The sequence below is a fragment of the Centroberyx affinis genome, unplaced genomic scaffold (genome assembly GCF_046629955.1).
Source record: "Centroberyx affinis isolate AG114_WGS23_722 - 3 ecotype Tasmania unplaced genomic scaffold, CSIRO-AGI_Caff_v1 ptg001083l_1, whole genome shotgun sequence".
NCBI classification, from domain to species: Eukaryota; Metazoa; Chordata; class Actinopteri; order Beryciformes; family Berycidae; genus Centroberyx; species Centroberyx affinis.
In genome coordinates this window covers 146,395-166,123 of record NW_027279630.1, presented here as the reverse complement: position 1 = coordinate 166,123, position 19,729 = coordinate 146,395, and the positions used below count along the sequence as shown (strand labels likewise).

The window sequence follows — 19,729 nt, the reverse complement described above, 5'->3', positions numbered from 1 at the left end:
CGGCCTCCCAGGGACTTAACTGGTTGATATATCAAGCCCACTCAGTTGCATAAATAAGTGTTCAGGAAGATTAAGATCTATAAGTGTCTCTATTTCTCGTTTTACCTGCTCCGCCTTGTCACAACAGGGATCTGAATGCAGTTCAGTGGAGTGCCTAATAACTGGAGCAGTAGGTAGGGAAGGCAGGAGGCTTGACATTAAGACCCCGGCGTTTTGGAAATCCGATACGCTATTGACCCGTGTACTACTATCTCAGCGCAGAGATCTGGTGTCAGCAGATTGTAGTCTGGTGTTGGGAGCCGTTTCTTACAGGGCTCCTGTAACAGGGGCCCATTGAGTCTGGGAGGCAGCTGGGGCCTGATGGGCTGGAGCTGGGTGGTGATCGATACTCACCGCCCTGCAACGGATGACCTCACTGTCATGGCTGCCGGCTGTGGACACTGCATGCTAGTCATTAGTGCCGGGGCACCAATCAGGAGCTTAGGGTTGTCAATACCTGACTCTTACAGATACTATGGCCATCTGTCAGTGTATTGTGTAACGGTCCTAAACAAATATGGGGCAGCTCATTGTGCAATTAGAACAAGGTGTACCACTGAAGAAGAAAAAAAAAATCTTTAAAGTGTGTAATTTGAGAAATTAGAGAATAGAAATAATTTGCATATTTTGCTCATACAATTTAATGTAAAATAAAAAAAGAAGAAGAGATAATAAATGGATAAAACAATGAATGAAATTGTTCAAATAGACAATTACACATAGCCTCCGCTGATGTGACAGTGGAGCCTCCTTAATAATACAACATTATCCTTATTTGCCCTCTTCACTCAAATCAAAGGGCTGGACATTTATGCATGAGTGACATCAACCCAGCAATTAAGTTGGCCACTTAAATGAGGGAAGGCTTTCCTCACCTCGCCTGTTTGTTTTTTTCTTTTTCTTTTTTTTTTCTATTCCCCCTTCCGTTTGATGATGGGAGAGGGTGAGCTAGAATTAGGGCGATGGGTCTTCCTTTGAGTGTCAGCCTAAAATGATCAGAGTAAAGATAAGAGGGTCTAGCAGCCCTCAAATCAGTCAAAGTGCCAAAGTCGGCCTTTTTCTCCTCAATTACCGGGTCTGTGAAGCCAGGGAGTGGAAGGCGCAGAGCCTGCTGCATTACTAAAGAGACAATCTATTTCCCCTTTGACCAGAGGGAGAGAAATCATTATGGCATGATTAGTAGCTTCGGCAGTGGGCGAGCATGGAGGTACTACAGGAGAATCGTATTAATTGCCTTAGACCTAGGCATGAGCAGGATTGTTTTAACGTTGATTTGTGGACCTGTACGACTAGCTGTCGGAGATAAAAGCTGATGTCAGGTCTTAGTTATACTGGCAGTCTTCAGACATGTAGAGAGAGAGAGGGTTGGTGTCAAAATGAGCTTCCATGGCTGCCCTGTAAGTCTATCTCTATATGCCTGTCTCTTTCTTCCTCTTTGTCTTTCTTCACACTTCATAGTTTTCCTCCACGCCTCCCTCTATCCCACCATCCCTCCCTCCGTCCCCCCATCCCTCAGATGGACTGCACCCCACCCCTTCCCGCTCTCTCTCCTCCAACTGATAGCTGCCTTGGCCGATTATTTCATCCAGTGCGGTCCACTGAGAGCCTCCTCTCCCGGCTTTGGAAGAGCTTTAATTAGCCATGTTAATATCCCCTTCATTGGCCTTAATATCACTCAACACCTTCCTCCATCTCAGCGGCCACCAGGGTCCCCCTGTCCTGTCAGAACAGCTGATTATTGAGAAGGATAGCTTTAATCAAACCTAATTGCAGTTCATTCTTTCTCTCTATCCCCCTTTGCCCTCCATTGCCAACATCTAATGGCAGCGACGACTTGATATCCCATTAAAAAACAATTAAACAACCTCCTTTTGTCTCCGTGCGTGCCAAAACACCAGCACAAACTTCTGTAGATATTTAAGAAGTAAAAGAGAGAGAGAGGGGCCTTGTCTTAATTGCTCTCCTTTTCACCAAGGACCAATTTGCACCGTGCTCATGGAGAATCTTAACCAACTCAAATGTAATGGATGCTATAGCACTGCCACTGCTGTGGACTATGAAAATTAAGCTTATCTTTTTAGCGGGGAAATTGTGCTTAATTGCCTTCATAACAGTAAACATAAAGGAGCTAGTTTATGATAGCGTGGGCACTCAATTTCTTCTGTTTATTGTTTCTTAACTTTTGGTTTCACTGTAGTAGAAACAGTATGTAAAAGCATTAAAGTATCCCAGAAAAGAGAGGAGACTAACTCTGAAAGTAATGTGTTTCTTTTATGAAGTCAATGCATTGCCTAGGAAATGTATTCTATCTCTTTCTCTGACATAAATTGTCTAGCAATGGGTGATGCGTGTACACACACATACTCACATGCACGCATGCACATGTCGATGCGTGTGCAGACATGCGCTCACACATACACACACACACACTCACACACACTCACACTCAAACACACACTAGCTTTACCCAATCTGTATGAGAGGCGACAGACAAATAAAAGTCGTATTTCAGGTCTGCTTTCCGCAGATGTCTGCTGCTCTACATTATGACTCTTTGGGGAAATAAAAACAGGGTCAGGGAATTAGAGTACATAATGGTCATTTTGATGATCAGCCAACAGATGCAACCCGAAAACACACTGAACACAATCAAGCGAAATGCACTAATGACAAGTCAGGTTTTTTATGGCCTCACCACACACCGACAGGCAATCAGCATTCTGGCATGGGTTAAAACGTCTTTTATTGATGTCCGAGCCAAAGCGCCTTGGATGTGGAGTGAAAATATTTTCTCACCTCTCCTCTCTCTCCTGGGCCCTCAGCGGAGCACAAGGTATTGGAGTCTATCGAAGAACGCTTCTAAATGACCAGTGCATGTGTTAATGTGGCCAGGGTTAGGGGGGTCATTTCAGACTCTGATTTATGGCCTGGCCAGGATCCCACTGAGCGAACGAGAAGTCTTAAGTGTTGTGAAAGTGTCCTCACAGGCCACACAAGCCACTGTATTTAGCTGAATAAAATGGCCATGCAATCTATGGTGCAATCTATGGTAATCCAATGAGTGGCTGTGATACTGTGAGCCAAGTTAGTATTACAATGGAAACCACAGTATTGCACATGTAGTAATCCTAGTGTGAGGGTGATGAAAAATAAACTCCTCTGTATTTATAATGAATTGGAGAAAGCTAAGGAACCATCAGTCATGATTCTGTGGGGAGAATTTGCAAAAAAGATGAGTCAGTTTCATTGTTTGTTCTGCGTGGTTGTGTCAGATTTTAGACAATAGGCTACCTCTGGCACAATTTTTCTTGTTGCTGTTGTCGTTAATCTTCTTCTTTTACTATTTTATTGTATCTACCCAAACAAACCAAGGCTACGTTTGAAATACAGCTCTCGATACAAGGCATTATCAATAAATTCCCTGAGATCTGAGAGAGAGAAAGAGAGAGAGACAGAGAGCGAGACAGAGAAAGAGAGAGAGAGAGAGAGAGGGAGAGACGGCTCGCAAACTAACCAACCCCAGATCTCACTCAGACGTGACATTTGTTCAGAGACGATTAGCCAGGTTGTAATTTGTGGCATAATTGCCTCACCCACCCACTAGTGTGTGCATGGGTGTGTGTGTGCATATGCGTGCAGGTCTGTCTGTGTGTGTGTGTGGCATACGGTGGTCCCAGGAGTGTCCGCCTAATTGCCTGACAGGACTATAAGTTTTGTGGCGCGCTCTCACCTTGTTAGGTCCTTTATCCCTGATGCTCTTCAAACAAGACCTGGTCACAGGTGGGCCTCATTTGCCTCCCTATTGAACAGGAGAACTTTAATTGCACAGGGGGTGTCCTGGGATTAAAGAGGTGGGTGGAATATCAAGTGACTTCCTGTATGTTAGTGGCAGATGGGTGTTGGGAAAGACCCATGAACTCAGGTGAGCGGATGGGATGACAAAGAGATTGATGCTATAGATTCGGTGGGAATAATAAATATACCGTCGCCTCCGATACCGAAATAGTGGAAGTGTCCCTTGGTTTGATGTTGTGAGATGTGGAGTTGAAAGTTTGTTTCTGACTGACTGGATTAATGGAACTGCTGTGTGCATGTGTTAATGTTTAAGAATAATTCAAATGCTCTACGAGTTTTAACGTTTAATTACTTAAAGGGCAAAGTTAATGATTTTTGGTTTTGTTTTGTGCTCTGTTTCAGATTCTTCCTAAAGTTCTTCCTCAAGTGCAATCAGAACTGTCTGAAGAATGCAGGAAATCCACGAGACATGCGCAGATTCCAGGTGACTAAAATCTATTTCAGACACACTCTCTCTCTTTCTCTTTCTTTCTCCCTCTCTATTTCTCTCTCTCTCTCTCTCTGTCTCTCTCTCTCTCTCACACACACACACACACACGCGCGCACAGCCGTACCGTACGCACAACCGCACACTCGCACACTCTCACATATGAATACAATTCTATTATTGGCATTAAAGAAGGCCAAGACGGAGTGAGAGAGAGAGCGAGAGATTTTGTGTCCTCTGCTATGCGGAACACATGTACAGAATATTTATTAGGGAATACCATCTGACACAAATAAGGATATAGGATTTAAGAGGTGCTATCAATTGTGTTCCTGACAGCTTTCTGAGCCTTGGCACAGAGGGGAGGAGGATCCAACCACATGTAACAACAGTGTTAACTCAGGGTCTGTCTGGCAGCGGAAACACATGCCTACTCATACGCGCGCACACACACACACATGCAGACTGAAACATGCATGCACAATGTCTCTCTCTGTCTCTCTCTATCCCTCTCTCTCTCTTACACACACACACACGCAATTCTCTGTATAGCCAAAGAAAACCATTTTAGAAGTGCGCCCTGACAAAATGACATGACCAGTAAGCACATTTTTGTGGTTCCTTAACCCTCTCTCTCCTAATATGTCAAGTAGTTAAGCCTTGAAATTAATGATCCCCCTGTTGATCCATTTATCCATCCATCCATCCCACCCAGACATTTTCACCAGAAGCAGTCCAGTAGGTCAAGGTGAGAGAGTGAGAGTTTAGTGAGGTTTGTCCTATCTGGCTCACGGCAAACTGTGGGAGGGCGTCCATCACTGCCAGCCGTGTTCTGTGATAGACACAAGACCCAGCATCCTCCAGGAGGAAGCCCGGACATGAAACAGACAAGACAGGGTGTCCCCTCCTGATGTCACCACCAGCAGACCTCCCCTGCCTCCTCCAATCTTCCCTCAGGGTGAATCTGGACTGATGCATGACAGCCACTGAGGGCTTTCACCCCTCACTTCTTTGTGCCAAAAGGAATAGAAGAAAGTGACTCCCACCACGTTGCGGCTTCTCTGAATTTGTGAAATTGAAATGTTTATATTGAATCAAAAAGGCAGCAAACCTAGACCAGATTTTGCATTATTGTTAGCTCTGGCATGAAGGGGGATCTTTGGCGATCATCTCTTGTCTTCGATCCAACAGTTAGTATTCCATTTTTTCCCAAATAGATTTCCCAGATGCTCCACTATAGGTGTTTCTCTGGCCAAGGTTGTGTATTCTGCATGCCTTCCACTCCACTTATTACCCCCCAAAACCAGCTGGAGGCCAGAGAGGGCCCAATCCATCATCCTCAGCTTGGCCCAGCTCTGAACCTGCTCACAAGAATGGAGCTCTTTCACTTCCCCTTCTCTCCCCTCCTCCCTCTACACCCCCACCCTCCCCAAACCAACCAAAAAAGCGCCCCCCTAAATTCCACTGCTACTCCGAGGTCACTTACCGGCGAAGCAAACCTGAGAGGGGCTCTCTGTTTCCGGCTCAGAAACACTTTGGCCATTCACATGCGGCCCACTGTTTGGAGATGTGGTAGCCAAAAAACAACAACAAAAATAAGCATTATGAAATATGGAGTGTGGCTTGGAATCTGATCCTAGTAAAATGTTTGTTGAGTGATGGGATGGAGTACGGTTCAGTTGCTAATGACTCCAGTAATATTTTAAAAGGGAGGCCTTCCACCCTCAAATAGATGGACAAGCTGATCAATAATTCTGAGCTTCGGTTATGATGACAGTTGGTAGAGTGGGTAAACGGAAATGGTATTTGAGTGATTGAAAAGTCAATTAGCTGTACACAAATGCAAGACACCAAAAGCAAAAACACAATAGCTGAGAGGAAGGGTAACTGTAATGCGATATGTCCAAAGAGAATAACCACTTCAAAAGGTTTGACGATAGTAATCAATAGCACACGAGCATGTACCTGGATAGAATTTCTAAAACATGCATCCCATATCCACCCTCATAACATTTATTCACTGAGTGAAACTGTAAAATAATTTTCCAGAATTCTTTGTTTTAATCGTACTAAATAACATGTTCCGCCTTCAATCTTGTTGCAGGTTGTCGTATCGACGACTGTCAATGTGGACGGCCATGTCTTGGCTGTCTCTGACAACATGTTCGTACACAACAATTCCAAGCATGGGCGAAGGGCTCGCAGACTCGACCCTTCAGAAGGTACGCCTCCTTATCTGGAGAATGGTAGGCACATTTTTACATCTTATAATTTCCTACGCTCCTTTTTCTCCTCCCATTTTCCTTCAAACATCCTCTCACTCTACAATCCATAGACCTAGTTGGTCGTAGTTTTTTTTAGTATTCTTTGTTCCTCCATCACTTTCATTATACTTTTTAAGTTGCTTTTTGCCTCCCTCACACCTTGTTGTATTTTGACTGGAAATAGTATGCATTACTCAGTGTATTTATCATTTTAATATCAAGAATTATGATGATAATACTCCTCCTTAAACAAAATAAAAAATGCTATACTATTTCCAATCTTCCAATGCTAATTGCACTTACATTTGTCGTAAAAAAAACCTTTGTGAAACATGATCAAATTGCTGAAGAATTTGGCTGTGAGGTCAATTTCCTGTCATTGGGTTCTGCAGATTTAGCTGTGAGAGAGCTGAAACAGGGGGGAGGAAGGAGAAAGGGAGAAAGAGAGGAGGAGGGAAGGGTGGGGTGAGGGTGTGTGAGTGTGTGTGTGTGTGTGTGTGTGTGTGTGTGTGTGTGTGGAGGGGGGCTGTATGAGAAAAACAGAACTTACTGTTTTTCTTCCAACTGATTCCATATGATAGACTGATTGCCTGCTCAGCCAAAAGAGAGAGAAGAAGGACCACCAAACCATGGGAAATCCAAAAAGTAAAATGCACTAAACATAACCTTATGACCCTGGTGGCCTCCACTCGCAGATGGGAGCACACACAGCTGAAAGATTATAGGAAAAAAAAAGAGAGAACTGAGTAGGGCCAATTGTGCAAATTGCTTATCTTCAGATTTCAAGAGCCAATTACAGCTGGGCAAACAGTTTATATACACCACTGACTAAAACAACCTTCTCTACACATTAATGGGCATTAATGGTTCTATCACCAAAAGCAAATGTAATGTTTAATACAACAACGACTAATAAAAAAAAAAAAAGACTAGACAATTAATATATCTCGGTGCACTCCAGTCCTAGTGGGGGAAAAAGCTAATCTATTTGTTTTTGTCTTTATTAATGACTCCTCTACTGGAGAACAAAATCAAATAATTAAAGTCCTGCCCCGAGCACCAAAGTCATTATGTTCGCTGACGTTCTGTTTGTGTGTCTCACGTTTATGACACGATAGGTGTGGATCGCCTAGCAACCAGTTTCTTAATGAGGAGAGCAATTAAAGAGGTTGAGCCCTCGCCTCCATGTTCCCCCGGTCCCACGGGACCCCCTGTGTTTTGTGTGTGCGTGTGTGTGTGTGCGTGCGTGTGTGTGTGCGTGTGTGTGTGTTCTTTACAGGTTACCCCAACCCATCCTTTTCTTCTCCTCTTCACCACACTCTTCAAAGCACCAGAGTGACGCCCCGTAAAGCAAGAAAGGAAGCTATTGTCAACCGCCCAGTTGAACATGTCTTTGTCTAATAACTTTAATACACCTTCCCTCTGCTCAATCGCGTATGCTCTGATAAGTCTTTTTTTTTTTTTTTTTTTCTTCTCCGGGCTCAACTCCATAACAAACTAATTTAACATGCATCGACAGCGCTAGCTTGCTTTGTTTGAGTCACCTTTAACAAACAGTCATAGAAGTGACACAGGAGAACAGGATACTCGGTCATAAAACGTAATTCTAGCCATGCCCTCCATAGTGCTTTGACAACGAGCAGGCAGACAGACAGCGTGCTTTAAATTAGCAACACATTCTTCCTTGGGAGTTCACTGGGTGAGAAGCCTCAGATATGTGGCTGGCTGAGTGACTGTGCGCCTGAAACAGAGAGGCATCCTTCCTCTCAGTTCATCCTGCACTTGCATTTGACTGCCTCACATTGATCAAGAGGTGCTGCCCCCTATTGGCACTGAGAGGGGATAGCCCATGGATGACAGACTGAATCTCACCATGTGGCATTTTTGTTCGCTTGTGTGTACTGTCACACAACAAGCATATTATGCATTCAGACACGAATGTGCTTTGTGGCTGCCTGTCACTCAAACATGTATAGATTCAGGCTCAAAGGTGCATAAACATGCTCACAAATAGCCTAGTCTTTCAGACACAGCATCACCCCCCACACATGCAGACACCCACCCCAACACACTCTCTCTTTCTCTCTCTCTCTCTCTCTCTCTCTCTCACTCTCTCTCTCACACACATACACACTGACACACACACACACCCCACACGTTCCTTAGCTCAGTTCCGCCATTATAGAGCCCCAGACAATATAGGAGACTCAGCATAGAGCCTGCAGCGCCTGCCTCATTTGCATGCCAAGTGGCTGTAATGCTGTTAGGGTTTATGCAATAAAGACAAGTGAATCCAGACTGCTGGGCCTAAGAGGAAGAAAGAGAGGGAGAAAAGAAGGGGGGAAAGGAGAGGAGAAAGGGAGAGAGAGAAGGAGAGAGAGAGAGAGAGAGAGAGAGTAAGAGTAGAGAGAGAGAGAGAGAGAGAGAGAGAGAGAGAGAGAGTCAAAGGGAACAGATGGCCCAGGGAGAGGTAAAAGGTATAATCCCATCAGCTGCACTATCAGCCGACCATCTGGACATCCCACAGCACAATTACAACACATTTCAGCAGGCAGAACAAAGGACGGCTTCGCGGGGCCACATCAGACCTGTTTGAGCGTCTCAATACTAGAGCCGGGACCTCCTCCGCTCAGATCTTGGATCAGTTTCGACGTACTCCACAGCTAACCTTAACTAGAGGAGAAAAGATCGGGACTGATCACAGATCGGCTGCCATGGGGTCATTACACAACTCAGCAGCACTTCAAGACAAAAAAAAAACTTAGGATAACACTTTTTTAACACAAAAAAATACACATAGCCAATAACATCTGCAATCAGATAAAGTGAATTTCCCCCGCTGTAGTCCAAAGTTTGTGGTGACTTGGTGATGCAGGCCGGCTCTTGCCATCCTCATCCGTCCACTCCTCATGATGCCTATCATCTGCTGAGGGGGCATTGTGCGTGTCTATCATCAGATCGCCTGCGCTGACTGTGTAATCCACTTCGCCACGGTCCCCATTCAGCACATGCTCCCCTCTCTGTCTGTGCATTGAGACATATGCAAATTTTTAGGCAGAAGGGTGGACGGCTTAGGGCCTCAGTCGCTGCCTCTCCATGGGTCCTTCTGTGTGTGGGAGGGGGGCTTTGGGATTTCCGAGGTGGTGCGTCTGTGTTTGTGTGTGTGTGTGTGTGTGTGTGTGTGTGTGTGTGTGTCTCTGTGTGTGTGTGTGTGTTTGCGTGTGTGTGATTCTGTATGCGTGTCGTAGGTTTCAGGCTGCAGCTGCCCCCCAACAGTCACCGTCACCATCAGGCCCTCTTCTTGCCTCCTCCTCCTCCTTCCTGCCCCCCTCTCTCTCATCCCCAAAGTCAATTTGTTTACAGTAATTTTGAAGGGTGAATTATTTGCCGTAATCGTCCGCACTGATGAAGGTCAGGCCCTTAGAGGGGGCCCAGCATGCCCATAGAGGGTTGGTCCTCTTTCAGACGCTCCGCTTCGCAATTAAGGAAAGCAAATGTCACTCCTCCAGGCCTCACAAATGAAAATCTGTACGAGGTGATTAGCATGAAGTCAACAGCGCCTGTTAAAGTCAGATTCCCTGTAGTACCAATGTGTGTGTGTGCACTTTATGGGCAGGGAGAGAGAGCAAACATGACCTGAACAGACCCAACAGCAAGGCAAACAAAGGGAGATGTCTTGTCTGAGGTGATCCATACAACAATGGCCGACTGTGATTTACTTACTGGATGGAAAGGATAATAAAGGTTTAGAACTGAGCTTGTAAAGAAAAGGAACTTGCTGAAATAGCTGCGCACATTTTGAGGAGTAGGAAAAACATGCACAATTCATAGTGTATTAAAAGATATTGATGGAAATAGATTAAATTTGATATTGCTATTTTATGGCTAGCTGTCATGCTATTTCTGTTGTAAACACGGTGTTGTGCTGAGCACCATATTAAGGTAATGCATCAAATGACAGTGAACGTGAGGCACCAGATCACTCAAATTAGATTATAATAACAACCCGGACTGTTGATGAATGGCAGAGCTATGTAGCAGAAGTCATGCCAGATGAAAAGCATTGTAATAAACAATATGAAATGGATTGAATCGATCACAAAAAGAAAGAAAAAAAAAAACGAAATCTGAATAATTCATGAGTGCATTTCACGTTATGAAACCTGAAACTACACTCTGAGCAATGTGCCTGCATTGTACTGTATATGCAGAACAAAGGTAATGAAATAACATGAACCAGCAAAGCTTTAGCTTGTCATTTCCACTTTAACAGCCGGTGTTCTTGACTCATTTAAGATGTGTTCAACTTTGAAATTTTACTGTACATGCGGGTGCATGCTTAATCAATTCTGATAGCTACATTTGCCCTGACACATAATTTGCTCCATCAAATCATTTTCCTGGCGAGCCTGGCGTTTAGCCTTTGTGAAGTGGACCATTTGAAGGGTCTGCTTAACTACACCACTCCAGCGCGCTGATAAATGATTTTGATTCTCATGCCTTAAAGGACAAATCCATCATTTTTTTTCCAGGGGTAATTTCCATGATATGTCTTTGTGAGAGAGACATGGAGGGCTGAACGTGGAGGTGATGCAGTGATATGTCTGTGTGGAAAGAGACATGGGCCTGAATGTGGAAGCCGAGGTGCTGAATTTGCTCTTCTCTTTGTCTTGGATAAGCAGCCACCCCGTGCATCAAGGCCATCAGTCCCAGTGAGGGATGGACCACTGGAGGAGCCACTGTCATCATCATAGGGGACAACTTCTTTGATGGCCTGCAAGTCGTGTTCGGGACCATGCTCGTATGGAGCGAGGTATAATGTCTAAAATGTTGAAATATGCTATTTGGATTCAGTGCAATTTGATGATGCAAGATTTCATTATTCTCTCTCTGTACTATAACTTTGACTGAAATAGAGCCGGCATGTCAGGAATGCAGCTCGTTTTAGTTTAGAAAATCTATTTTACTCAAAAGAGACTAAACAAAAATTTCTAGCCAGCAGCAATAACATTACAGATCTACTTCTTCTGTAGCTTGTTAGATTGGAGAAGCTCATTATTTATTTTCCTTTCCTCCCTAATCCAGCTGATAACTCCCCACGCCATCCGAGTGCAGACCCCACCTCGGCACATCCCCGGTGTTGTGGAAGTCACGCTGTCCTACAAGTCCAAGCAGTTCTGCAAAGGTGCCCCTGGGAGATTCGTCTATACTGGTGAGTCAAAAATGTTCTCTTCCTCTCTATCCGTCTGTCGCTCGCTCTCTCTCTCTCTCTGCAGGCTGGGGGCTCCTCCTGTGCCCCTCCCTTTCCTCCCTCTCTCTGGATGGAGCCCTCAGCCCCGCGTCCAGGCGCTAATAATGAACTAACCAGGGCCCTGCTTGCTGGAATGTTAAATGTGTGAGATCTGCACGGCTAGCTAAAAGGTGTTTCGCGGAGGGGCTTCTACAAGTGCAACTCGACCCCCCCCCACCCCCCACCCCCCTCCCTGACCTGCCATTATACAGGGGCGCTGCCAAGCTCTGTTAAACTCAAGCTGTCAGGATAACTCATTCTGCCAATTCTCTTTATCTACCCTGTTGTGAGATAGATAATGCTTTCTGTTAATTTGCTGATTTTGTAAGGCAAAATGTGGTTTCATTTTTTATGAATCAGATTAGAAAAGCAATATCTAGGTTACATGCATGTGTGTGTCTGCGAGTATGTCTGTGTGTGTGGGTGCGTTGAAGTGCGGTTCATATGAATGCACGGGAGAGAGAGGGAAGAAAAAGTGCAGCGAAACAGAGGAGAGGGAGAGCGTGTATGTGTGTGAGAGAGAGTGTGTATGTCACACTATAAGTAAGGGATCTGATTATCTTGGCTAACAGAAGGAAGTGGTGGTCTTATCTGTCATCATTGGTGAGGAGACAGAGGTTGCGGAGGTCACAGCCTGTCTGACCTGGAAGCCTCTGTCTGTTCCAACTCTGATGGGCAGAATGAAACGGGGGGCGCGTCGCAGCACTCTCACTTCCCCCAGCACCCCCAGGCCTCCGGTGCAGCCCTGGCCTTGAGCACAGCAGAATTGCAAAGTGGGGGCTGGACCCCCTCCTAAACCCCCACCCAGACCCCTCCATCCTGGGGCAGCTGTTTCTCATCAAGTCCCCCCCCCCACCCCTCACCCTCCTGCTCCCCAAACCTCTACCGCCGCCCCCCCAGCCATCCGTCCCCTTCTCCTCCAACCGTGCAGTCTGGCCCAGCTCTCCTGCATTTAACCTCCCTAGCAGGAGCGGAGCAGAGGCCAACAAGGCACCGGGATAATGAAACAAGAGTGTAGTGTGCTGCGTAAGTGTGTGTGTGTGTGAGTGTGTGTTTGCGTGTGAGTGTGTGTGCGCAAGCGTGATGTATATGTGTGTGTGAGTGACAAACCGTGTGTGTGCAAGTGTGGTGTATGCGTGTGTGACTCTGTGTGTGGGTGTGCGGGTGTGTGTCTGTGTGTGTGTGTGTGTAAATGTGTTAGTGCAGAGCCCTGAGAAGGTGTATAAGTTAAGACATTAATGGCTTCTATAGCACCCCGGTGAAAGTGCCAGGTCCCTTAAGAACAGACCCCATTAGTCACACAGGCTAAGCGGATTGGGATGATTACCATCAGGTTTTACTGGGGAAACGTGTCCCCTTCTCTCTATCTTTGTTGATTTTTTTTTTTCCCCATTCTTCCTCTCTGTCTTCCCCGGGTTCCTACTCACTTCCAGTTAGTATAAAGATACAATTACCCCGGGAGGCAACGGTGGTACAATTGATTAGTGCGGTGAATTAAAAGAGAAAGTCACCAATAGACAGGTCCGGCTCCTCCGCTCTGCTATTCCCTGTGTGGCTCACCCTGATTGTACAAGGGTCGACGCTTGAGAGAATGAAACGTTAGAGGGAGCAGGATGCATAACGATAGAATTAGGTACTACTGATTCCATATGTACAGTAATTGCTAGGCGATAGGATGTTAGCTACCTCTCTCTAAATGTGAACAGGCTGATGAAGCTTGCATTGAGTGCAAAAGAGATTGGATCATGTATTTAAGAGTGAAATGGCTAATTGCAAACCGTATAACTCCCTTCCTTCTGTCTCACAGCACTTGAACAAACGTTACATGAGCTACTCAAATAGATTAGAAATGACCAAGAGTTACAATAGCAAATGGCACGGGCCAAAAAGGGCATGTAGTGACATGGCGCTGTCTGAAAGGCACAGAATGTTCCGGTGTCTTAAAGGAGAGCAACATGTGCATATCAAAGGTCTAGTTATCAAAGCATATGCTTCAAGCATGACTTGAGAGCTTGCCTTGAGAGGAGCGCCTTTTTAGACCTTTTTTTCATGTTGACTCTTGCACCACCACCCTAATTGTGGAGATTTAACTCGCTCAATTTAAGAAATTATCACAAATTACCAAGAGTCAACATAGAGGAGACTGCAGTCGATTCGAACAGCGGAGGGACACGTCCTCACTCGGGTTAGTACCCTGGAACTGCTCCAAAACTCACAATCCATTCTCAGAGAGAGAGCACCCTGTAGTGCATATCAAATAATCCTGTAGGCATTGACTGTATTGAATGTTTAAAACACTAATGAGACACACAGACACACTATATAAAACTTCAGTGGACTGTAGTTTACAGACTGTTTCAAGGAGTTTATATCTGTACTTTAATTGGCACATTTTTAAAGGCATGACATGGTAGCTATTTTGCGATACAGTCTATACCTTTTACCTTCCAACAAAGTGTTGTCCCTTGGAGCTAGCTTGTCCTCCGTCTAATCCATGTATTGGTTATCCATTGGTCAAGACAGCTGGTAGAACCAACTGTCAGCAAGGTTGTAGAAAATCAAAAGGAGAAGTCCTAGCTGTACCTGAGTCAATACATTATTATACTTTACACTTTATTAAGCACTGCAGAGAGTACGTGCTTGTTTGATTGGACACTTTTTATATACAAAAAGCCTCCATTTGCAACCTCATTTGTTGCATTGTAACCTCTTTACCACATAGTTACAGTACTGTATGAAAGAGTAAATCATAAATAAAAACTTTGACCACACAATTTATCCAATTTAAGCACCTAATTGCATCAGAGCTTTTGGTTTTCTATCTTGGCCAAGTTTCCATGAGAGCTCCCCTCCAGGGGCAGCGATGCAGGCCCTTGGTAATATGGTTCTGCTAGCAGTCCTAACACACTCAGCCACTATTTATCCTAATCAGTGACATCCATATAACCAGGATTGCTTAAAATGAACCCCTTCCGCGCCCCAGAAAACGCACATTTACCGGGACCCCATTTGTCATGGGTAAATTGAGGGTCAGTAAACTTCGCCTGTATCCTCTAGTGGGGATCCGGGACATGCATCATAACGTTAGGAGAGAATGATTGGCGAAGGCGAGCTGTCACACATTTGTCAGGGGGAAGGGAACATTATTTGCTAATTTCCCAAGCTGGGCACTGACAGGGTGCTTCGTCTTCAGACCTTTGGTGACCAGCATGGCTTCTCAGCTATTAGTACAAGTCAAGTGTTTTTTTTTTTTTTTTCCTTTCCTCTGTAAAGCGGCAGTAACAAGAGCCACTCGTTCGACCTCACAGGATCGCAGCACACTGGGTGAAGGATTTTGGATGGAGCAGATGCCCCATACAGTGAGCTGCTCTTGCCAGGCCTTAGTTGAGGCCAGACAGCCTTGAGGGCTGATGGATCACAAACTTTCCTTGTCAAGGTGACGCTATCGACTCCACTGCACCAAAATCTGACAAAATGGGTATGAGGCAGTCATTCATCAACATAAGGACAAAGGGGTCATGTGTGCTTCACTCAATACTGGTGGAGATCAAGAAATGTCAGCCGTGTAAGGGATGGAAAAGGAAGATGTTGATAGTGCAGAAGTAAGGTCCTTTTTTATTTAAGCTTCATCTACTAGTTACTTACTCACTTATTAATGTTAACATTTTTTTTCAAAGGATATATTGTTTCTATGTCTAATACAATATGCATGTACAGTCGATTTCCACCTAAACTTTAAACTGCCAACTTTCTTGCACAGCATAGAGATATAAATAGTGATATCCAGCCCTCCAATCCAAAATTAAACTTCCTTTTACACAAAAAAAGATTATGTAGTCCTTGACCAAAAAAAAAAAAAAAAAAAGTAAACAACCACAGACGTCTCTATCGGAGCACATCAGATAGGGCCCTGTGTCGCTCAGCCTGTGTATCGGGCCTATCCTTACGTCTCCCCCCCGCCCCGCCGTCAAGCAGCACTTTGAAGTCCCAGACTCAGAAGCTGATCAGATGGAGAGCTTCCTTTTCATTTCCTGTCCTGCAGGGTTGGGTTTGGTACGCCAGTGGTTGCTGGTCAGCGACGGGGTGTGACCTACAGCAAAGATATGCTATAATCAAAGGCATTCACGGAGGTATGTAAACAGATCAGCCTTAGAAGAGGACTTAAAAACACACGCCAAATACTGCTATATAAGGCCCAAAGACCACACTGTATATTTAAAAATCCTTATGCATTGGCAATAAACTGTAGCAACATTTTAGCCTAGTAATCTTCTGCAGATTTGTGGTAATTCACCCTACAGTATGAACCGCTCCAACAAGTAAGGATGAAATAGGCATTTACAAATGTCATCGCCACAGTCAAGTGGGTTGTAACCGGTTGGCACAACAGTTTTAGCATGTGTCAAAGCATGTTATCCTAGCCGCATCGCCATACCTGCCTGTCTCATTACGACTCTGGTATTTAGCACTAGCTCCGCAGGAGTGGAGCAGACACTCGTTGCCAAGTTAGATGGGTTTGGTTTTGAAGGCCTTGTGAGCTTGTGTGGAGCGCGACAAGGTTCCACGGAGGAAGGTCCTTGTGTCCAATTAGAGGGCTGACGTGACACGTGCTCGAACTCCCCCACTGTCAGGCAGCTTGTCAGGTAGGCTTTGAGAAGCACACTGTGGCATTATTCCACAGCGTGTTATCAGCAAGTGACCTGTGAAATCCAGCTCCGGGAAATTGATTGAAATAAGTACTTGCAGTTGAGCATGTATTTTACCCATTATACCTCTCTGTGAAATGTATTGTGGGTATCTTTCAAGAGAAAAATGAAAGTATGGGTGTGTGTGTTTTTTTTTTTTTCTGTAAGGATGGTATTCATTGATTTAATTTTAATTGGACCCACTTTTTGTCCCACTGTATTGTTAGAGGTCTGTTTTGTAATGGCTCTTTAAATGGATTGTCCTCACGAAGTCACAGCATCAGTCCTCTGCCACAAGAAAGATAGACGGAGGAGGCGGGGAGGGGGGGCTCTTGATAGACGAGGATCTCTCCCCTCCTCCCTCTCCCTGTACCTCCCCTTCTTGCCCCATTTTCAGTATGTTCCACACCCAACGGGCTTTAAAAGAACTCCACCCCTCATCCCCCTCTCCTCTATCCCTCCTCCACTGCCGCATTTTGATTGAAATTCATCGGCAAGTTTATTGAGAAATGAATGAGGGAGGCTGCACGGTATTGACTTTGAGAGGAAAACACAACTCATCTTGAATGAGGGGGAAAACGCGGCCGTAATTTAGCCGTCATCGATCTGTGCCCCGTCCATGTATTGATCTTCATTTTACAATATTAATTTGCGCCTGCAATCAGCTGTGAAGGGAACCCATTTGATTTCTGTTGGCCGGTAATGTGTGAAAGTCCACCGACGTCCTTAGAGAAGTGGCACACATACTTTAGATGTCATCTAAGAGGATTGAACAGGTGTCTTCGGCCCTTTCTAATAATACGACCAATATGAGGGAGTTTGAAATTATGGATGTGCAATCTGTAACATCGCTCCCTTTTAACCGTGTTAATTACATTTTATCTGTTGCAGGAGCAATATCTGCTGGAGACTGTAACTGTCGAGGTTTTTTCATCTGTATTGGCTCAAAGTTCATGAAATTTCAATGAACATTGATCTGTCTCCATTGATTTATCTTAACTGCAGATCTTTGAAATTTTAATTTCCTGTTCATCTTGAGACTGCTGGAGATGGAATCACTCAGTGATAACTGGCTGCAGTGGATGGAGATGATATGGTCAGTGTTAAAACAGTTGAGGTTTGCTTTGCGTGGGTTTGCTGTGAAAATTCCAATTTGGCTTGGTTTGGTTTTAAAGATGGTCTCTACATCTGCATGCATGTTTTCTATTCTCTCAACACAGGAGTATATAATATATACTGTGGAGCAGCAGCATGACTTCTGAATATCTTGCCTTCTGAGTATGTACTGTATACAAGTTTAACTACTGACAGTAACCCTTGGATGAAATTGGCTTTTCCTCTGTCTCCACTGAACTGGTCAAAACTATACATCAGCAAGACGAGGTGATTATGTGTGGTGATGCTATTGTGACCTTCATCCATCTAACAGACTGCAGGTGCCTAGAAGGCTTCGGTTAGACTGTTTGACAAGTCACAAATGCAATAACACTTGAATGAACTTCTGCCTGTGCTGTTTATCTGTCTCCCCCTTTCCAACTCCCACTCCACCTCTAATTTGTGTTAAGGGGAAAGAAAAAAATAACTGCTCAATGGTGTAGGAGGAGTGGAGATAAGCTCGAAGCAGTTAAGTATAATTAGCGAAAGTAATAGCTGGCAAATGGCAACAAGGCTAGGTTTTTATCTCCTGGAAAGATAGAGTTATCGTAATAAGCTGTAATGGCTGGCAGGAATGCTAGTGCTCTGTGCAAGCTTCCATTCAAGCCCATAGACTTAACAAGGAACAATTTCCCTTAAATTTACTGCTTTGCTCAAACATTTCCCTATGTTTATACCCCGATACTGTAAGTCAATACATGTGTTCAATCCACTTCCATAGACTGAGGGCACACAGTGGTGTATTGCCATGTAAGCACTTCTATCTGCCAACGTCGGCCATGTTACACTGTTCCTGTAGAGCGGTTACTCATGTCCTATTTCTAGAGAACATGGAGAAGGAGCAGCAGACCACACTCAGATGCCATGTATGCGCCATCCACTCTACATTTTAAGCAAAGTGGCTCGGGTGGGGCTGCTAAAGGAGCTCTCAGAGAAAATGTGTTAGTGGCAAAGAAGGACGACAGAGTAGATTAAGGCGTTAGATCAAAATAAGATCGGGAAGTGCACATTCCAGGCACAGGAATTCCACTGAAGCCTTGCCATGTGTGTGTGTGTGTGTGTGTGTGTTCGTTTGTGTGTGTGCGTGCGCGCGTGTGTGATATTCAAAATGGGAAATGATATGGTCACAGCTGCACACCAAGTCATGCATTCCATTTCTTCATATTCTGAAACATGATCATTCACTCTCTAGAGTGAGGAAATTACTGAAATATTCATAAAATTTTCCTCCAAACCTCCATGAAGAAAGAGCGCACTCTTCAGTGGATCTGTTCCTTTGTCGAGAAATCAGTTACCATGTTCATTTTATTCAAATGTGGCAATAATTCTTACCCTTTAGCTGTCAGCTGGTTCAATTGAAACATGTTTGCTGTCACTTTGTTGTCTCACTGCTTTTGTTAAATTCTAATCATCTCTGAAATGAAACCATGGAAACAAATCCATGAACAATTATATCTCCTTACATGTAACATGAGCAGGGAAAAAGATATAAGTGATGTAATTGAACAAAACATCTAACCTGTCTAAAGCTGAACAGAAGATGAGAGAAAATGAAAATTCTATTAGTCCATAACGTTCGCTCTGCCCCCCCGCGCTCTCTTCATCTCTCCTGCAAAGTATTCAAATGCAAGCCCTGCCTTACCTCCCCGTGTCTCTTTTTCTCTAATTATCCATGAGGTCAGTAAGCAAAATGGGGAAGAAGCCAGGAGATCAATACAAATTATCCCTGAGCAAACCAGTGCTGACAGTTTGAATTGCAGCATATGTTTACCCAAAATCAGGCAATTTATCTTAATATCAGGCGAGTAATGCAGCAGGGGTGAGAGGTCACACAATCTCTCCACCTCATAATTACCCGCCTCTAAAACAGGAAAGTGGTATTGATTGGCCGCGGGCCGGGAAGCGGGCGTGACTGGAACGTGCCAGCGACCCCCCCCCACCCCCCACCCCCACCCCTCCTTTCCCCCACCTACCTCAGTCCCTCCTCCCCTCAGCTAGACTCCCCACCCAGTGC

The 19,729-nt window shown here is 44.7% G+C and overlaps 1 protein-coding gene across 8 annotated transcripts in view; it reads left to right on the top strand.

Annotated features, from left to right (window-relative positions):
• The window catches only part of ebf3b (EBF transcription factor 3b), a 67,930-nt gene that overhangs the window by 36,252 nt on the left and 11,949 nt on the right, over positions 1-19,729 (top strand). For 2 of the 8 annotated variants that reach the window (XM_071523365.1, XM_071523361.1), the window contains exons 7-10: positions 4,237-4,318; positions 6,426-6,543; positions 11,268-11,398; positions 11,671-11,797. In XM_071523365.1, coding sequence (XP_071379466.1) covers positions 4,237-4,318; positions 6,426-6,543; positions 11,268-11,398; positions 11,671-11,797 — 458 coding nt within the window. Of the gene's footprint in view, positions 1-4,236; positions 4,319-6,425; positions 6,568-11,264; positions 11,399-11,670; positions 11,798-19,729 lie in introns of all 8 variants that reach the window. The other 6 variants (XM_071523364.1, XM_071523360.1, XM_071523363.1 and 3 more) reach the window with 3 other exon arrangements.